This window comes from Podarcis raffonei, chromosome 4, assembly GCF_027172205.1.
Source record: "Podarcis raffonei isolate rPodRaf1 chromosome 4, rPodRaf1.pri, whole genome shotgun sequence".
NCBI lineage: Eukaryota > Metazoa > Chordata > Lepidosauria > Squamata > Lacertidae > Podarcis > Podarcis raffonei.
Genome location: NC_070605.1, coordinates 45,676,188 through 45,692,819, shown reverse-complemented (window position 1 = coordinate 45,692,819; position 16,632 = coordinate 45,676,188). Strand labels below are relative to the sequence as shown.

The 16,632-nt window shown below is 38.9% G+C and overlaps 1 protein-coding gene across 2 annotated transcripts in view; it reads right to left on the bottom strand.

Moving 5' to 3' along the window:
- The window catches only part of GBE1 (1,4-alpha-glucan branching enzyme 1), a 153,324-nt gene that overhangs the window by 68,023 nt on the left and 68,669 nt on the right, over window positions 1-16,632 (bottom strand). For both annotated transcript variants that reach the window (XM_053386463.1, XM_053386464.1), the window contains exons 5-7: window positions 15,920-16,055; window positions 12,602-12,692; window positions 10,252-10,461 (exon numbers count right to left, since the gene is read on the bottom strand). In XM_053386463.1, coding sequence (XP_053242438.1) covers window positions 10,252-10,461; window positions 12,602-12,692; window positions 15,920-16,055 — 437 coding nt within the window. The remainder of the gene's footprint in view (window positions 1-10,251; window positions 10,462-12,601; window positions 12,693-15,919; window positions 16,056-16,632) is intronic.

Genomic DNA, 16,632 nt, shown 5'->3' with positions numbered 1-16,632 from the left:
CAAGCATTAACACCTCCCCAAACAGGGCTGCCTTCAGATGTCTTCTAAAAGTTTTGTAATTAATTATCTCCCTGAATGATTTTGCAATATAATTAAGGTCAAGAGAGTAAGGATTCTGTTGTCAGAGATGTCTGAAATCGCTGCTGGGAGAGGGTGGGTTGGTAGTAGGGACAAAATGGCAGACAAAACCACTGCTGATCTGCCAGCATGCAGTTATACTTCTCCAAATATCTTCAACACACTACAGGTATACCTCGGGTTACAGCGCTTCAAGTTGCGTTTTTTCAGGTTTCGGCAGTTGCGCTTTGCGCATGTGCAGAAGTGCCGAATCGCAACCCGCACATGCGCAGATGCATCCCACACGGATCACGTTCGCAACCCAATTGTGTCCACTGTACTTTTATGAAGTAGAAACAGTGCCTGGGGTTTTATGGATATGCAGTTAAATCATAATCATAAATTAAAATATCTTCACTTTAAGACAACACAGGCGTGCAAAGTATGACTGCCCCTCTACTATAAAACATCATTTTCCCTCGTTATATGCTGCTGCTGCTGCTTAGACTTTAGTTTTGGTGTAAGACTTGTTTTTTAAATTTTGGTTGGTTTTTCGTAGCACCTATATGGATAGGGGTACAGACACATCATATGAGAAATTAAATCCATAGCCATATATTTAAAGCATTCTCCCTTTTACAGTACAGTGGTACCTCAGGTTACATACGCTTCAGGTTACATACGCTTTAGGTTACAGACTCCGCTAACCAAGAAATAGTGCTTCAGGTTAAGAACTTTGCTTCAGGATGAGAACAGAAATCTTGCTCTGGCGGCGCAGTGGCAGTGGGAAGCCCCATTAGCTAAACTGGTGCTTCAGGTTAAGAACAGTTTCAGGTTAAGAACGGACCTCCTGAACGAATTAAGTACTTAACCCGAGGTACCACTGTAGTAATATCAGGCACTCAAATCTGTTCCTTTACAGCTTACAATACAGTTGTTTGTCCTGCCCTCTTCTTTTAAAAATCCTAATACACACATTTTCTTTGTGTAGCAAAATAAAAGAAGCAGGAATAATAAAGTACATGTGCAAGGAAAAAGAGATAGAACTAATTTTATAGTCTTCAAACAAACAAACAAACAAACATGCTTTTTCTTGAAAGTTTCACAAGCCCCTCACCCTGAGAGTAACTCTCAGCTTTTCCCAATGCAGTACTGCATCTGTTCAGTTTTGTGAGAAAGCAAAAGTCCAATGCGTTCCCATTATTTCATTGTTAAATTACATAAATTAGAGAAAACAATAATTAATCTTAGCCAGCCTATGTAAGAGCATGGAAAAGGAATGTTGAATTAGAAAGAAGGATACTAATCTGAGGTCAGTGAACATATTAACTCCTTCCCACCCAATTTTCTTTATACACAGAGACCAGTGGGAAGCAGAAATCTCAAGGGACTGTATGTTAAAGGACACAAGGGAAAAGCTTTTAAGATGCAACACACAGTTGTAGTAAGTGATTAAAAGAAGAAAGTGCTCACTATTATTGCTATTTATATAGCACCAGCAGCGTACAAGGTGCTTTACACAGAAATATAATCAGAAGTCCCTCTGGAGCTTGCAATCTAAATTTAGATTGCATTGCACTTAGAGTGCATTGGAGGAGAACGACAAGGGGAGGAAGAGACAATGGCAGCCAGTGATGAATCTGAGCACATGCAGTTATTTGTACTTAAGCTTTGTGGGGATGAAGAGTAGGAAATGAAATGAAAAGGTTCATAGAAGATGGATTTTAAGGGAAAAACAGGAGGCAGGAAGAGGGAGGTGGGATCATGAAGGTCTAAGTATGTAAGAGTGGGACAATGATCAGGGGTATATCAGGAGAACAGGGAAGTGACTGAAGCCAAGGGATGCTAAGGACTTGGTGTCATGTTCCAAAGGGAAGCAGAAAAATGATCAGGGAGGAGCAAAGCAGCAGCTATCTCCAGCTATCCTGGAGAGCTTGGGTGTTTGCCAAGCTATGGTTTTGTTTACCATGGCATTGCAAACTAGACCAAACAAAAAAACTACTGTTAATATACAAAGTGATAGAAGGTATGATGATTGAACAAGTTCATGTATTTGTTAAGTTTAACTTAGGGCTCATTCTGACATTGTTGAAGATTTGCTGCCCCTGCACAGGTTTATCACATCCTTTTGCAGTGGTAATAGATAGGACATTATACTTTGGGTCCATTCCATGTGGTTACTTCCCACATCATTGTTAACAGTAGTCCTGCAAGTAAACTGCTTTGTATTCAAAGCATTGCCTAGCATTCAACTGAGTGAGAAATAAACAGGATTCTGGAGTGCACATGGGGTGGTACAACAAATCACCTCCATAATAGTTTAGTTTAGATTTTTTTTAAAAAAGAAAAAGCTTTAAAGTGTGAATTGTTGTGAACTGTGTCATTTTTCAAAATCTTTACTGAAACCCAGGAGCTAGAAATTCCTTTGAAATAGGTATCTTGATGTATCACAAGGGTCTCGATTCTATTTATTTCATTATTCAATAATTAAACTATGAAAACATTCCATGCAAAAAGAAATATGGGATTCTTTGAACGTACTTGCAACTGACTTTGTTCCCCTCACCCCAAACAAGTAGCAGCAGCAAAACCTAGTAAACCTAAAATATGGGAATTGGAATCCAAAATGTTACTTGAAATAACTTATTTAAAATAACTTCTTTGAAATAACTTATTTCAAAATGCAAGACACAGTCAAAGGAAAAACAAAGCCATTTCAAAAATCATTAATTCCAAGTTAGATTCTTGATTTATTAGATTCTCCCCTCCCTAAAATTGGAAATCTCCAGATACTAATTTGGATTCAGACACTGTGGTTCAGGCATTCTTCAAATATAAATGAAGGGTTCTGCTTTTCAAGTAAGGTTTTGTTCTTTTGTGGATATTAAAAATGAAATACATTTAGTGGAAGTTAAAAAGATCTATTGACTTGAGAGACAGTCTTTTGAACAGCTTGGCAAGATGGTATATCTTAATAATGATTTAAGATTGATTCGGAGATACATAGCTAGGTGAACAGAATAAGAAAGTAGCCTAGCCAAAAGGTTTGCCTTCCATAAGAGATTCTTTAGCATTTGAAGCTCAAGTCAGCCAATATTGGCTCAGGCACTGAAACACTGTTAACAAATATAAGTGCTTGTCTAAGTGTTTGCAGCAATAAAACAAAACAAATCCCCTACTGAGCAACATCTATAATTCCTATTTAAATATCCTGCTGGAATAATGAAATATTTTGTCTACAGTCAACTATTAGCATCCAATAAGATACATTTGCCCATAGCACATCTGGGTGGTACTTATATTTCACAAAGAGTGTTGACATGTTGAAAAAGAAGATCAATAAGGATATTACTGATTAACTAGGGTCAGTCATTATATTCTGAAACAACATATGGGCTGCTAAGTCTGGAACTATTCTTAGGTGCTTTCTTAAAATTTGCAAAACACACAATTCAAATTAGTATCAGGGGTCCACTGGGTGTCACTGACGAGGCCTTAAAAATTCCTGTCTGAAACTTTAAAGCAACTACTTTGTACACTATTACTCAATTGATATCAAAGATATTTCAGCAATGTTTGCATGCACAGCAGTTTGACATGTACTGTCTGCCAATCAACTTGGTTACAGCGGCTTCGAGCATTTCTTGTTATACCAAGTAGTCATACGGTAGAGCCCTCATGGATGGAAGCCATTTCACATGCTGGTGATGAAATGCTTTCAGGCATCTTATACTGGCTGGCGTCTAGGACTACACACTTGACAGGAGGGAAAGATGGGAAACGGGAGCGGCTCACCGGGGTGTGTGTGTGACAAAAGTCTCCTGGCAGCAGCATCACTGTCATATATCAGGACAGGGAGGGGTGACACATGGTTAGAGCTGCATGGAGGAACTGGTGAGAGAGCTGGATTGGCTCTGCCAGATTGTCCACACTGCCCTGACCGTGTTGTTGCCTTGCTTCTGCCCTACTGTTATGGGGAAGAGGTTCTACTGCAAGGAGGCTATAACTGCAGCAGCACCCCACTGGGCAAGCAACTCTTGACTGCACTGAAGTCTGTGGCAGATAGATAGATAGATAGATAGATAGATAGATAGATAGATAGATGATAGATAGATATGCTTTATTCAAGATAATTTCTGAACCACTTATAATACACATAATATATATATTGCAACTTATCAGACGTTGGCTATTGAATACTGATGTTGAGAGAGCATCACTGGTTGCCAGTACATTACTGAGTCCTAGACAACCTAGAAAAGCTTGCCCATTTCCTTATTCCTCTGCCTTATCTTGGCATCTGGTAGGCCACTGTGAGAACAGAGTGCTGTACTAGATGGGCCCTTGGCTTGATCCAGCGAGGGATCTTCTTATGTCATTAGGATCTGCCAGAAAATCTCATCTGTCCTCAACAAGAAACTGTCCCTTTAGTCTGGTGGAACAGTGGCTATGGTATTTTCTACCTAATGATATCAGGCTCGCACTATGTGTAATGAGTTTTAGGCACAAACTTAAGACTTCAGCAAGCCTTCTTATAAAAAAACAATTTACTGTTTTTATAACCTTCTTGTCAGATGATCCATCCTCTGCTTTTGTTTCTCTGAAGTATCTTGCTTTCATTTTATTGTCACGTTACTTGGGTTTCAACTAAGATTTTGTGCACCACATAGGTATATTTTTATACAAGTTTGCAATATGGAAATGCATAACACAGTAAGAACTATAAAATAAAAATTCACATTATGGACCTCTTGGATAAAAGAAAAAGCCAATCTTTGTATGTGCATAGCACTGTAAATTATTAAACAACAAAGCTAAACAAGCAGCAGGAAGTCTGCCTGGGATTATTTTCCCTCCAACAATCTCCTATGCAGATTTCCCTTCCTATACAGATCATCTGGGATTTAATTAAAAGAAAGAAGCACATTCTTCTAAAACAGTAGCCCAGAGATTTGAGAGTTATGTATACTTCACAACTGTTTTGAAATTTCAGAAGTTGCTTTAACTTATCAGAATTAAAATATAATATAGATGTTGGAGAACTCCTTTTTTTGTTTTCTAGATTTCTTTTTCTCCATTCTTGTTTAGAAAACTACCACATATCTCAGCGAGGGAATAAATTAAAGTTAGTAAACAGTCCAATTTCCTTTATTCTTTTTTTTAAAAAAAATGTATATTGAAAGTTCAGAAAGCTACCTCGTTTTATCAGCATGTTTTTTGCATGGTTTTGCACAGGATGCGTTTTATACTAAAGCTGCAGCAAAAAGTACCAATACTATACTGAAGGATAGTGCATTTCTAAATACAGTACTAGATCAGGGATGAGAAAATGTTTTCCTTCTAGATATTGCTGGATCACAACTCCCACAATCCCTGGCCATTGGCTATATGGCTGGGCCTTATGGGAGCTGGAACATGTGGAGGGGGATCACAAGATTCCCCATCCTACCTGTTAAAAAACAACATGGTTTCAAAAGTTTGTCAGTTTCTCTATTAAATTCTCTCTTTCTCTCTCTCTCTCTCTCTCTCTCTCTCTCTCTCTCTGTGTGTGTGTGTGTGTGTGTGTAAAAACAAGTAAGATGCATTTAAATCACTCGTCTGTAAATCTTAGCCAGGAATGAGCAAACTGGACCAGATTCTGCTCTTGTATGTTTCTTTAGATCTTTGTATGTGTGTGATAGTGTTAATGAGATAGAAAGGTGTGTGTGTGTGTGTGTGTGTGTGTGTGTGTGTTAGGATCAAAGCCTTGGTTTCCACTTTTCCATTGACATTTCCTGTTTATGAATGGAAATAGGAGAGTAAAAGAAGACAAAACCATTTTCAGGCATTAAGCCTACTCAATTAAAAAGAATGAAGAAGTGGGGGTGCAGTTGTGCCTGCTGCCCTCCCCACCATCCCCCACTGGCTCTCCTTCTGACCTTTGGTGTGTCCAGCTGAGGGCACTTTGAATGCTTTCCACAACGCGTTCCATATCATGAGGAAGATACCAAGTGTGTGCAGCTGTTGTTGCTTTCTTGAGTTATCTGCTCAGCATGGGTTTGAGATCTGTGTCATGGACTCAACAGTTGCTGGATCTAGCATCTGCTTCTGTGTTATCCATTTACAAAATGGGGTAAATAGTTTCTAAAAGGATGTTGGACTAGATGGGGCTTTGGTCTGATTCAGCAAGCCGCCTCTTATGTTCATTCCCCAACCTGCCATTTTGTGACTGGCTCAGGCCTCTTCAAATGTTATAACAACTTATGGAAGCCCTACATCCATTATAATGATTCATAAAATTTTAAACAGGTGGAGAGAATCAGTGGAGAAGGATTTCTTTTTCCAAAAAATGAGAGAGGAACAAAAATTGGAGTTGGTAGGAGAGAAAGCTGGTCTAGACATTCCATGCTGGACCAAAGATAATTATACTTTTTTTAAGAGTGACCATTTAATGTGTTTTATAGCATACAAATAAAAATATAAGAAAAATTGCAATTATTTTCCATGTCCCTCACAAGTATCTCAGAGCACAGCTTAATTACCACACAATCTTGGTTTTGGGTTTTCTACTCCCCCCGCTTCCCCTGTCTACATTTTAAAGATTTTGCACACAGCTGTGTTTGATTGTAGATAATAAAGGAAACTGGATCCTTCAAGGGAAATTATATGTTATTGCAACATCTTCTAACTAAAGGAGCATCTGTGGCTTAAAAGTCTCCTATTCTGTCATATCAATTTAAACGTAAAAGCAGGAGAAAGGTTTCATCCAGCAAGGCTGTTTATTAAAAATTAAAACTATGTCTTCTGTAGCATATCTGGTTTGTCTATATTATGAGCCGTATGCGCAGGGCTAGGTTTGGGGGGAATATTGAAGATGACTGCACATCACCACTGTCCATTCACAATTCCAAAAGCCAAACAAAAATGCACAACCAAAATTTTAACGTCAGCGTTGATGGTGATCAGTGTAGCCGAGGGCTGTAGGAGAGAAAAAGCAGCACAGCCCATGGAGCACAGTGGTACCTCGAGTTAAGTACTTAATTCATTCTGAAGGTCAGTTCTTAACCTGAAACTGTTCTTAACCTGAAGCACCACTTTAGCTAATGGGGGCCTCCTGCTGCCGCCGCGCGATTTCTGTTCTCATCCTGAAGCAAAGTTCTTAACCCGAGGTACTATTTCTGGGTTAGAAGAGTCTATAACCTGAAGCCTATGTAACCTGAAGCGTATGTAACCTGAGGTAAAAAGGTAAAGGGACCCCTGAACATTAGGTCCAGTCGTGGCCAACTCTGGGGATGCGGCGCTCATCTCGCTTTATTGGCCGAGGGAGCCGGCGTACAGCTTCCGGGTCATGTGGCCAGCATGACTAAGCAGCTTCTGGCGAACCAGAGCAGCGCACGGAAACGCCATTTACCTTCCTGCCGGAGCGGTACCTATTTATCTACTTGCCCTTTAACGTGCTTTCGAACTGCTAGGTTGGCAGGAGCAGGGACCGAGCAACGGGAGCTCACCCTGTCACGGGAATTCGAACCACCAACCTTCTGATTGGCAAGTCCTAGGCTCTGTGGTTTAACCCACAGCGCCACCCGAGGTACCACTATACATTTTGCCTAGAGCCCCCTCAAACCAGGTTATGTTCTGAAGCCACATGACGCCACCACCTGGTATGAAGCTCAGCAGGCCTGAGTCTGGTCAATGTCCAGATGGGTGACCACATCTTTGCCACCATAGTTTCCATGACACATGAAAGACAGGATATAAATATAATGAAATAATAAAAACATTAATAACTGTATCCATCATGTCCCACTGTACTATGCAAGCTCAATGTGTAAAATTGCAGAGTGGTCAACGAGGATAAGTTTAGAAGGCAGGAGAGTTTAATGTGTACAGCCTATCGTTGTTTTGCACAAAGATTCCATTCCAGACCTCACATCCATCGGCAGAGTCCGTGTAAGCCTGCCCTACCCCTTTTCCTGATGTCTTTATGACATTTCGGGACTACTTCTGGGTTTGGCACCTGTACTACCTTGAGCTATGTGGTGATAAGGGAGGAATTTAAAATAACTGTAACAACAACAACAATACTGCACTACCATTAACAACAACAACAAAAAAGCTTCTGTTATTTTCACACAGAAAATATGCTCACTGCTCTTACACATCCCCACAACAGAAATATGAAACTTGTCAAATGAATTGGTTTGCTGATGATGTCATTGTTTGACATACAGTAATCTCAAAATAACATAATTTAATTTGACAGTAATTAAATGCCCACTATATCCCCAGAGAAAACCCACCTGTGATCACTCTGAAAGGCCACAAGATGCCATTCCTGCTTCGCGAATGCAGCTTTGAAAACATTAACTAATTGGCTGAAAATTCCCACTAAATTTGAATAATTTGAAATATGACCAGATAAAAAGGTTAATACTACATTTAACACACATGCGCAAACCTGTTCACATCCTCAAACTTAGATATATATATATATATATATATATATATATATATATATATATATCTGCAGGGAAGTGTGATATAATTTGTCATATTTTATTTCTTTCTACTACTTCTAGGCTGCTTACAGACAAAAGTCTGTTGGACATTTTACAAAAATAAAATAAAATATATAAATATGATGCAATCCATAAATATACAAATAGCACAAAAACAGAGAACCAACATAAAACATTATCTAACAATATAAAAGCAGACGAGCATAAAATTAAAAACCAGTAAAAAAAAAATGCAAACAGAAAGCAATTTCTGCTGAGATCTGAATGCACTGACTAATACATATTTGTCGTATTGGTATTAAAAGGATGATGAGGATGAGGATGATGCTGCAACAAGTACTGAAAAAAGCATAACCTAGGTAACCAGGGAAGTTTCCCTGGAAAGGGGATTTGACAATTGAGAGAACACTATTGAGAAAGCCCTCTTCCTACTACACACTTCCTGTCTATGGTGGGTGGAGGCACCCTCAGAAAGGCCTCTGATGAAGAACTGAAGGACCAGGCAGGACAAGGAGGGAGTCCTTTAGAAAACAATGAAGCCCTAGATTCCTTGGAACCAGGTGAACACCAGCACTTGGAACTGGAAATGAACAGGGAACCAGTGCAGTGGACAAAACTCTGGAATAATGTGGTCGCATATGCCATTCCCTATTAATAATCTTGCTGTCTTATTTTGGACCTATCTAACTCTCTGGAGCATTTTCAAAGCAGTCCCACATGTAGTACGTTGCAGCAATCCAACCAGGAGCTTATTAGAGTGTGGATAACAGCCACAATGCTCTCTCTCACTCTCGATAGGGTTTTAAGTATATATCAGTCAAAGCTGATAATTGTACTCCAAGGCACCAAGATCACAGTTACAATGATAGATGCAAGAGAAAGCTACATTCATTAGCTTTCATTATCAACACTACACCTGCAGAAACTAACCTGGAGCAGGTATCAGTAAAGTGCTTTGCAATCCTGTCCCAGCAGGCTGAGGATTCTTCAGATTCCACTTGAGTGCCAAGTTGCATAAAGCTCCTCAGAAAAAGTTTATTTATATGGCACTGTGCACATGCAGTGGTAGTGCAAAAGTATAACGTCTTATTGCTATCATTACTATGCAGTTGTTTGCAAACTTCAGCCAGTGAAAATGCAGTGGCAAGACTGGTTTCTGAAATCAGCATTCATTGTCATATTTTTTATTTTGTTTTGTTCCATCCGCCACTGGCTTCCAGTTTATTTCAAAGCGTAATTCAAAGTGTTGGTTCTTACCAACAACATCCTAAATGGTTTGGAGATTTGAAGTACTCTGAAGCTGATGGAGTTTTCTTTACAATCAAGCAGTATATAAATTTTATGAAATAAATAAACAATAGCAAATAATTTCTCTGTTTAACATGTTGTTTTAAGTGCTTTTCATGTTGACCCAAGCTCCAAAATCCTGGGAAATTACTGCTGTCTTCAGCCAACATGTTCTATAACCATGATGAGTGAAGAGACTCTAAATTCAACTTTGCATATTGCATTCAAGAGGAAGAACTAACAAACAGGAATTTTGGGGGAGAGGGGTATTCTGAAGAATCATTTCAGGAAAAATGATATAATCCTATTTTTTTTCCAAGAGCCATCTTAATGAAGTGAATAGCACACACAACTATTCTTAAATGCCATGTTTTATAATGGGGATCTCACACAAGTTATTTATACTTACTTTGCGTAGTCAAAAAGTCGGCTATCCCACAATGCATGTGTTCCTCTAGGGCCAGAGTGGAAAAATGCGTCATCTGTGCCATCAAATTTGTTCAGGCCATCTTCAGAATTCTTTGAAGCGTGGCTGTGTACAACATCCAGCAAGACAGTAATTCCCATTGAGTGGGCCACATCAATTAGTTCCTTCAAGTCATCTGGAGGTCCATAACGGCTAAAATGTTGAACATTTAACGTTATTGGTTTACTATGCACTAGAGTCATATATACTTGCTTAGCGGTGGCGCATATGCTTTGTGTATGAGGTTTTTTAACATTTCTTGTTAAATGGTCCTGGGTAGCAAGGGTGAGATAAGCTCTTTCAAAGATGTTACCAATCAAAGGAGGCAATACCAGGCCTTGGAAGACCAATAGCTTGACTCAGTAGAAGGAAGTAGCTTTTTTACTTCCTGCACATGTTGGCACACTGCAAACGCTTGAGACTTGGAACAGAAAAAAAGAGGGCAAAAGAATAAGTCCACTAGGAGAACTGAAAGAAAATCACTTTCCCTTGTTCAGGCTTAAAGAAATGAAAGCCAATTTGTCTTGACATGGGTGCTGTGAGCATGTATAAGATAACGACTGTAAAGCACTTCAACACAGTGAAGTACCTTATAAATGGAAAGACTAAGTTTTAATTCGCATCACTTCTCAGGCATTTCAGGAGGAAATTATGGGAGGAATTCAACTTTGTAGTCTTCTGATCTAGAGGACTGGTTTATTTTGCCCACGTGAAATATTCTGTCCAGCTCTAGGCACCACAATTTAAGGAGGAGATTGACAAGCTGGAATGTGTGCAGAGGAGGGTAGCCAAGATGATTGAGGGTCTAGAAAGCAAGCCTTATGAGGAACAGTTGAGGGAGTTGGGTATGTTTCGCCTGGAAAGACAAGACTGAGAGGAGATATGATGGCCATCTTCAAATATCTATCCGGCTGTCATGCGAAGGATGGAGCAAGCTTGTTTTCTCCTGTAGTCATGCAGCTGGGAAGGGAGCAGGGGAAGACATTGCATCTCCATTCCCCCATCCCAACTGAAAACAGAGGAAGGATCACCTCTGTAGAATGCTCCTTCACATGGGGCTTCTTTGCAGGGAAGCTGCTTGTGAAGGAGCATCCAGCACCCTGCATGATGCCTGTACACAACAGTTGTTGTACCGAGGCATTGATTCTGCAGCATGTTTCTTCAAGGACAGGACAGCAGGCAGGAAGGAGATTCAGGGAGAACCAAGCTCATACCTTCTCCTGGGAAAATATAGCTGGTGGTCAGGGAGGTCTTGGCTTTTTGTGGGGTTTAGCCACCCTCTAATACCCCAATAATGCTCTAGGCCACCCACAGCAATCCATAGCTGCCCAAACTCAACTGTGACAATGTCCAAATCCCTCTGAAAGGCCCAATATTTGGCTTGGGGCTTGGCTGTATCTGGTGCAGAATCCTAGTGTCTATACACACCTCTTTCCTCTGCTCGGACAAGCAAAAGGCATTGTTTGTTTGTTTGTTTGTTTGTTTGATTGATTAATTTCTTACCCACCTGGAAGGTCTTAAGGCAGGTTACAACAATTCAAAATTCTATATTAAAAACAGTTTAAAACAAATTACAATCATGGCAATATGGTGAGTTTGGAAAATGTCTATCTCAGGTGTCAATGGCCAAGGCGTTATCAATGTTAACAGAGTTAAAGGACAGATTATAGCCAGAAAAAATCCACTCAGCATACCAAGCTGAGAGAGTTGAAATGCATTTTTAAGTTCTCTAACTTACATAATTTATGTCATATATGTGTAGTACTTATTTGGTCTGAAATCGTATCACAATTTAAAACCAAATAAAAACTACACATATACAGCAACAACCATATATTTATTATTTGTGTTATATATTGAAGGGCGAGTAATAAAGATAATAAATTATTATGATGATACATCATCATGGGAGCTGCTTTTCCATGGTTTAAAAGCCTTTTAATCAGTTGGCCCTTACTGGAAAAAAAATGATTCAAAGGAAACTTTCAAGCAATAAAGTAGCCAGATCTATAAAGCCAATTGCTGTATCAAGCAGATTCCAAATATGTGTAATGAGATTATACCAACTCAGGATGTAGGTATTTCACAGCTGAGTGCAGCTACTGAACAACTGAATGCAAAACAATTGCCTACATTTGTGAAGCTAGAATATAAAAGGTGAAATGCACTTCTAAACATATATATATATAGCCTCCAGAAGATTTGACTCAATTTTGGCCTTGCTTTTTGAAAACACCCAAAAATGTTGGAAAACAAAAATAAACTCATGAGACATAAAAACACTTTAGCATACCTGGATGCTGCAAAAAAGCTTGTAATCTGATAACCAAAACTAGCGTAGTAAGCATGTTCCATCACAGCCATCAACTGAATGCAATTATATCCTGTTTTTCCAAAAAGAAGAAAAAGAAGAAGGAAGAAACAAAATTTCATTCATGGTTGTTGTCATTTGTACAAAGTGTCTGGCCTACAAGATATTCATTTTAGCTAAAAGACACATTGCATTTAGCCAGAAAAAGATAATTTAGACAATATGTTATGAGCAAACCTAACAAAATAAAGCCTACGGGAGACATGACTTCCCAGCCATACTGGGAAGGTTGATTTCTCAAGCACTGAAAGATTAGCCTTTTAAGTACATAATATGAAATATAATCATAATTTGACTTTAGAATATTAACTATGCCAATCTGCATGTCCTGAACTTCAACTGCACTTTTGATATTTACACTGTTGATCATAAAAAGAAAAAGAGTAACCGACTATGCACATACAAAACCTTGCGCTTTCCTTAATGTTTCAAACATGCACCATTTCTATCTAATCGTTAACATATTTTTCTCCAAATTCATTTCCCTCAAGGAATCTCTCTAAAAGAACAAACATTAAAGCAATGGAATTTTGCTTTGAAGCTTACTGAAGGAGCTGAGGACCAAAGGAAAAGAAAAACCTTTCTTTTTGTCCCTTATCCAACCCAAAATGTTTTTCTGTGATATTAAGTGAAGGAAATCTGAAGGGAAAAGTACAGTTTAATGATGAAACCGGCAGCACTTAAAACAAATCTTTTACTAAGCTAACTTTTATGTCAGCAAATAAATGCCCCTTCCGCCACCAAGCAAGGATTATAGGCAAAGGATAACCTTCAGATCTGTTTGAAACTCTGTGGAAGCCAGAGTTTCTCTTGATTCTTAGTTTTCACTAAAATCTTTGACATGTCACTTAACCTGCTCCTCAAATTTTCATAATGTTTACTTAATTACTTATTTTTTCTTTTGCCCTCAAATCAGATGTGAGAGATGGGTAGTATCATCTTAGTTAACTTAGGTTGCAACCCTCAACACCTGAGCTACAGAGAAAGTCACACTGAAGAAAGTGGAGCTTTCTTCAAGAGAAAAAACAGCTAACAACCCTTCTAAATCAGACTAAAGTTTATCCAGACCGGCAAACACCAGATACCAGATGTTTATGGAAAGGCTAAAAGCAGGGCAACAGCTCTCATAAATTTATCCCTTTGAAAGCTGGTTGAGATGGTGACCATTATTACATCTTGTGGGAACAAATTTCTAGTTTGACCACACACTTTGTGAAGAAATGCTTCCTTCATTGTCTGTCCTGAATCTCGCACTGTTCAGCTTCATTGGATGACTCCAGGTTCTAGTACCATGAGTGAGATCTAAAAGCTTATTTACTTTCTCCATGCCATGAATAAATTTATAGACTATTTATGCATAACTGCTGCATACTGGATTGATGTCATATGGTACACACCGTTGCATGTGTGGGACAAGGCCCACTCATGCAACGGAAGAGGTATAGAAGGCCCAGAGAGAGCACAGAGGGAGCAGATCTCATTACCCATGTACATGCCCCATTTTGCTCTACATTGAGTAGGAAAGGGGTCTTCTAGCCCATGACTTCAAGACCCCTTTCCTAGTCAATCTCTGATTGCTCAGGTCCTACTAGTATAAATGCAAAGTTTGGATTTTTGTTTAAATGTGCATCACCTGACACATAATTACACTGAGCCATGCAGATATTGGTGGGAATCATAAGACCAAAATGTGACACCAACTTTGCACCAGTTGCACTGGTTTTTGGTCCATTTCTGGGTCAAATTCAAAGTGCTGGTGTGAACCTTTAAAGCCCTTAATGTTTAGGTGTGACGTTACCTAAACAAGCATCTGGATAGAGAGGTACATTCTGTCTTGGTGAGGTTGCACTGAACTGTGCACTATCTGTGGCTAGGAGAGTGTTTCCCAGCAGAGGTTGATATGCCAAATATGACCCTAACTAGAGATACTGAACTTTGTCTAGGTCACCTTCAGGATAGTCTAATGCAATCTGTTCTATGTGGGTCTCCCTTTGAAGATGGTCCCAAAACTCTAATTAGGGCAGAATGCTGCTTCTCAGTTGCCGGTGGAAACAAGATTAGGACATGTAATGCCAATTGGTACCAGTGGCACCAGATGCTGGTTTTGAACTTTAAAGCCTTAGAAGTTTGGAGCCACAATTCCTGAAGAACCACATACACCAATATGAATCTGCCTGGATATTAAGGTCTGCAGCAGAAGCTCTGCATAGTTGGCTGGCTATTTGGGAGATTCAGCTGGTGAGTACAAGAAACAAGGCCTTTAAAATCTCTCTTCTTTGGAACACTTTATCCTAAAGGTTATTCTCTCAGAATTGGCCATTTGAGTAGCAATTGTTTTGTTGGTAATTTATACTGATGTCTGTAAACTCTTTTAACTGGCCTAGGTATTGTTAACATTGTTGCTATGCATTGTTTTATGATGTTCTGAATTGCCCTGGGTGGGCTATGCTCAGAAGGACTGTATACTAATTATTTTGGCATACATATTTTGACATTTCAATCAACAGTGAAAAATCAATTTTCAATATCATTTCCCCTTTATTTTTGCCGGGGCACAGATGTGTTTCTATTTCCTAATATTGAGTATTCACTTGTAAAATTGGGTTTATATTAGTATTTTAAAATGCTTTAAAAACTGCCTCTAAAAGAATTATTTTAAAACTTTCTTCACTTCAGTAGTTCTGAATACAGAGTTACGCAAACCTTTTCTGTTCTGTATTACTTAGTTTATACATGACTATTTTCATTTTATTGTTTTCTTGGCAACTAACCCATGCATCCAGCTATAAAATAGTTTTAGAAAATAGTTTTAGAAATGCATGTTTAAAATGTCATTTTTTTAATCTAGCTTTTAAGAAAATGCTTGCTCCTTTACAGATGCACTAAAGAAAAATTAGCTACTTTGCTTGCAACAATGCAGTGACGCAGAGATGCAGGATGATACATGCAATTAGATTAATAATTTGAAATAAGAGTTTTATTTCTGGTTGTTGTACTCCACAAATAAATGATCTAAACACTATAAAAAGCACTCATCCACATGAGGATTTCAGTCCCTTTAAAAAAAATATAAAATCTTTAGTTCAGTACAAAAGAATGTTCAGCACACTAAAATACATTGCTATGATGCATTAAATATCAATACGGAGACAATCCACAGACTCTCGAAATGAGCTTTTCTAATAAAAGCACAGGGCTCATTAAAAATTTATCTCAGAAGAAGCCTCAGATATTACTTACCAAGATCCTTGACTTTCGGAAGTACATTGTGTGTGAAGTTTTTATATGAAGCTATTTTCCCTTCAGGGGAAGCAATTCCCACATGAGATTCATAGATCCTTAAGCTTTTAGGCTTCTTAGGAACAGGATGTCTCCGCTGCACAATGGAAAAATGATTTGGGAATAAAAATGTGAGAAGCTGTCAGTTATATTAGACAAGAACTGGTAATCTGAACCAGCACATTCACTTTAAGATAAATGCAGCTGTTATATAACAAATCACATAAATTCGTAGGGTGGGGGGGCAAGACAACTTCAGTGTCAAGACTGGTATCATCCGTACAATTTCCCTTCACAAAACTTTCTCTTTGGTCATGATAGTCCCTTGCCACCGACCGAATACGAAAATGGCCAGGATTAAGTGAGCTGCTTGGGTTCAGCCTTGAAAAAGCCTTTCCCAGAAAAAAAAAGATCACCAGCTGGAAGGAATGTTTCGTTTCGATTCACCTCTTGTGAATTAAACCAGGTTTGTTTGTTTTTCCCAAACCTCTCCTGCCAGAATACCTTTTCCTTGTCGATTTGAGTGCCAAGTACCCTCTCTGTGTTGCACAGCATTATGTGGTGCGATTTCAAGTAGAACCTCAGTTGACACAGGGCACTGCGGACTGACCTTTAAGAAATAAACAGTCCTAGATGCACACTTCACTGCCCATCTCAGGTGCTATAAATGGCAG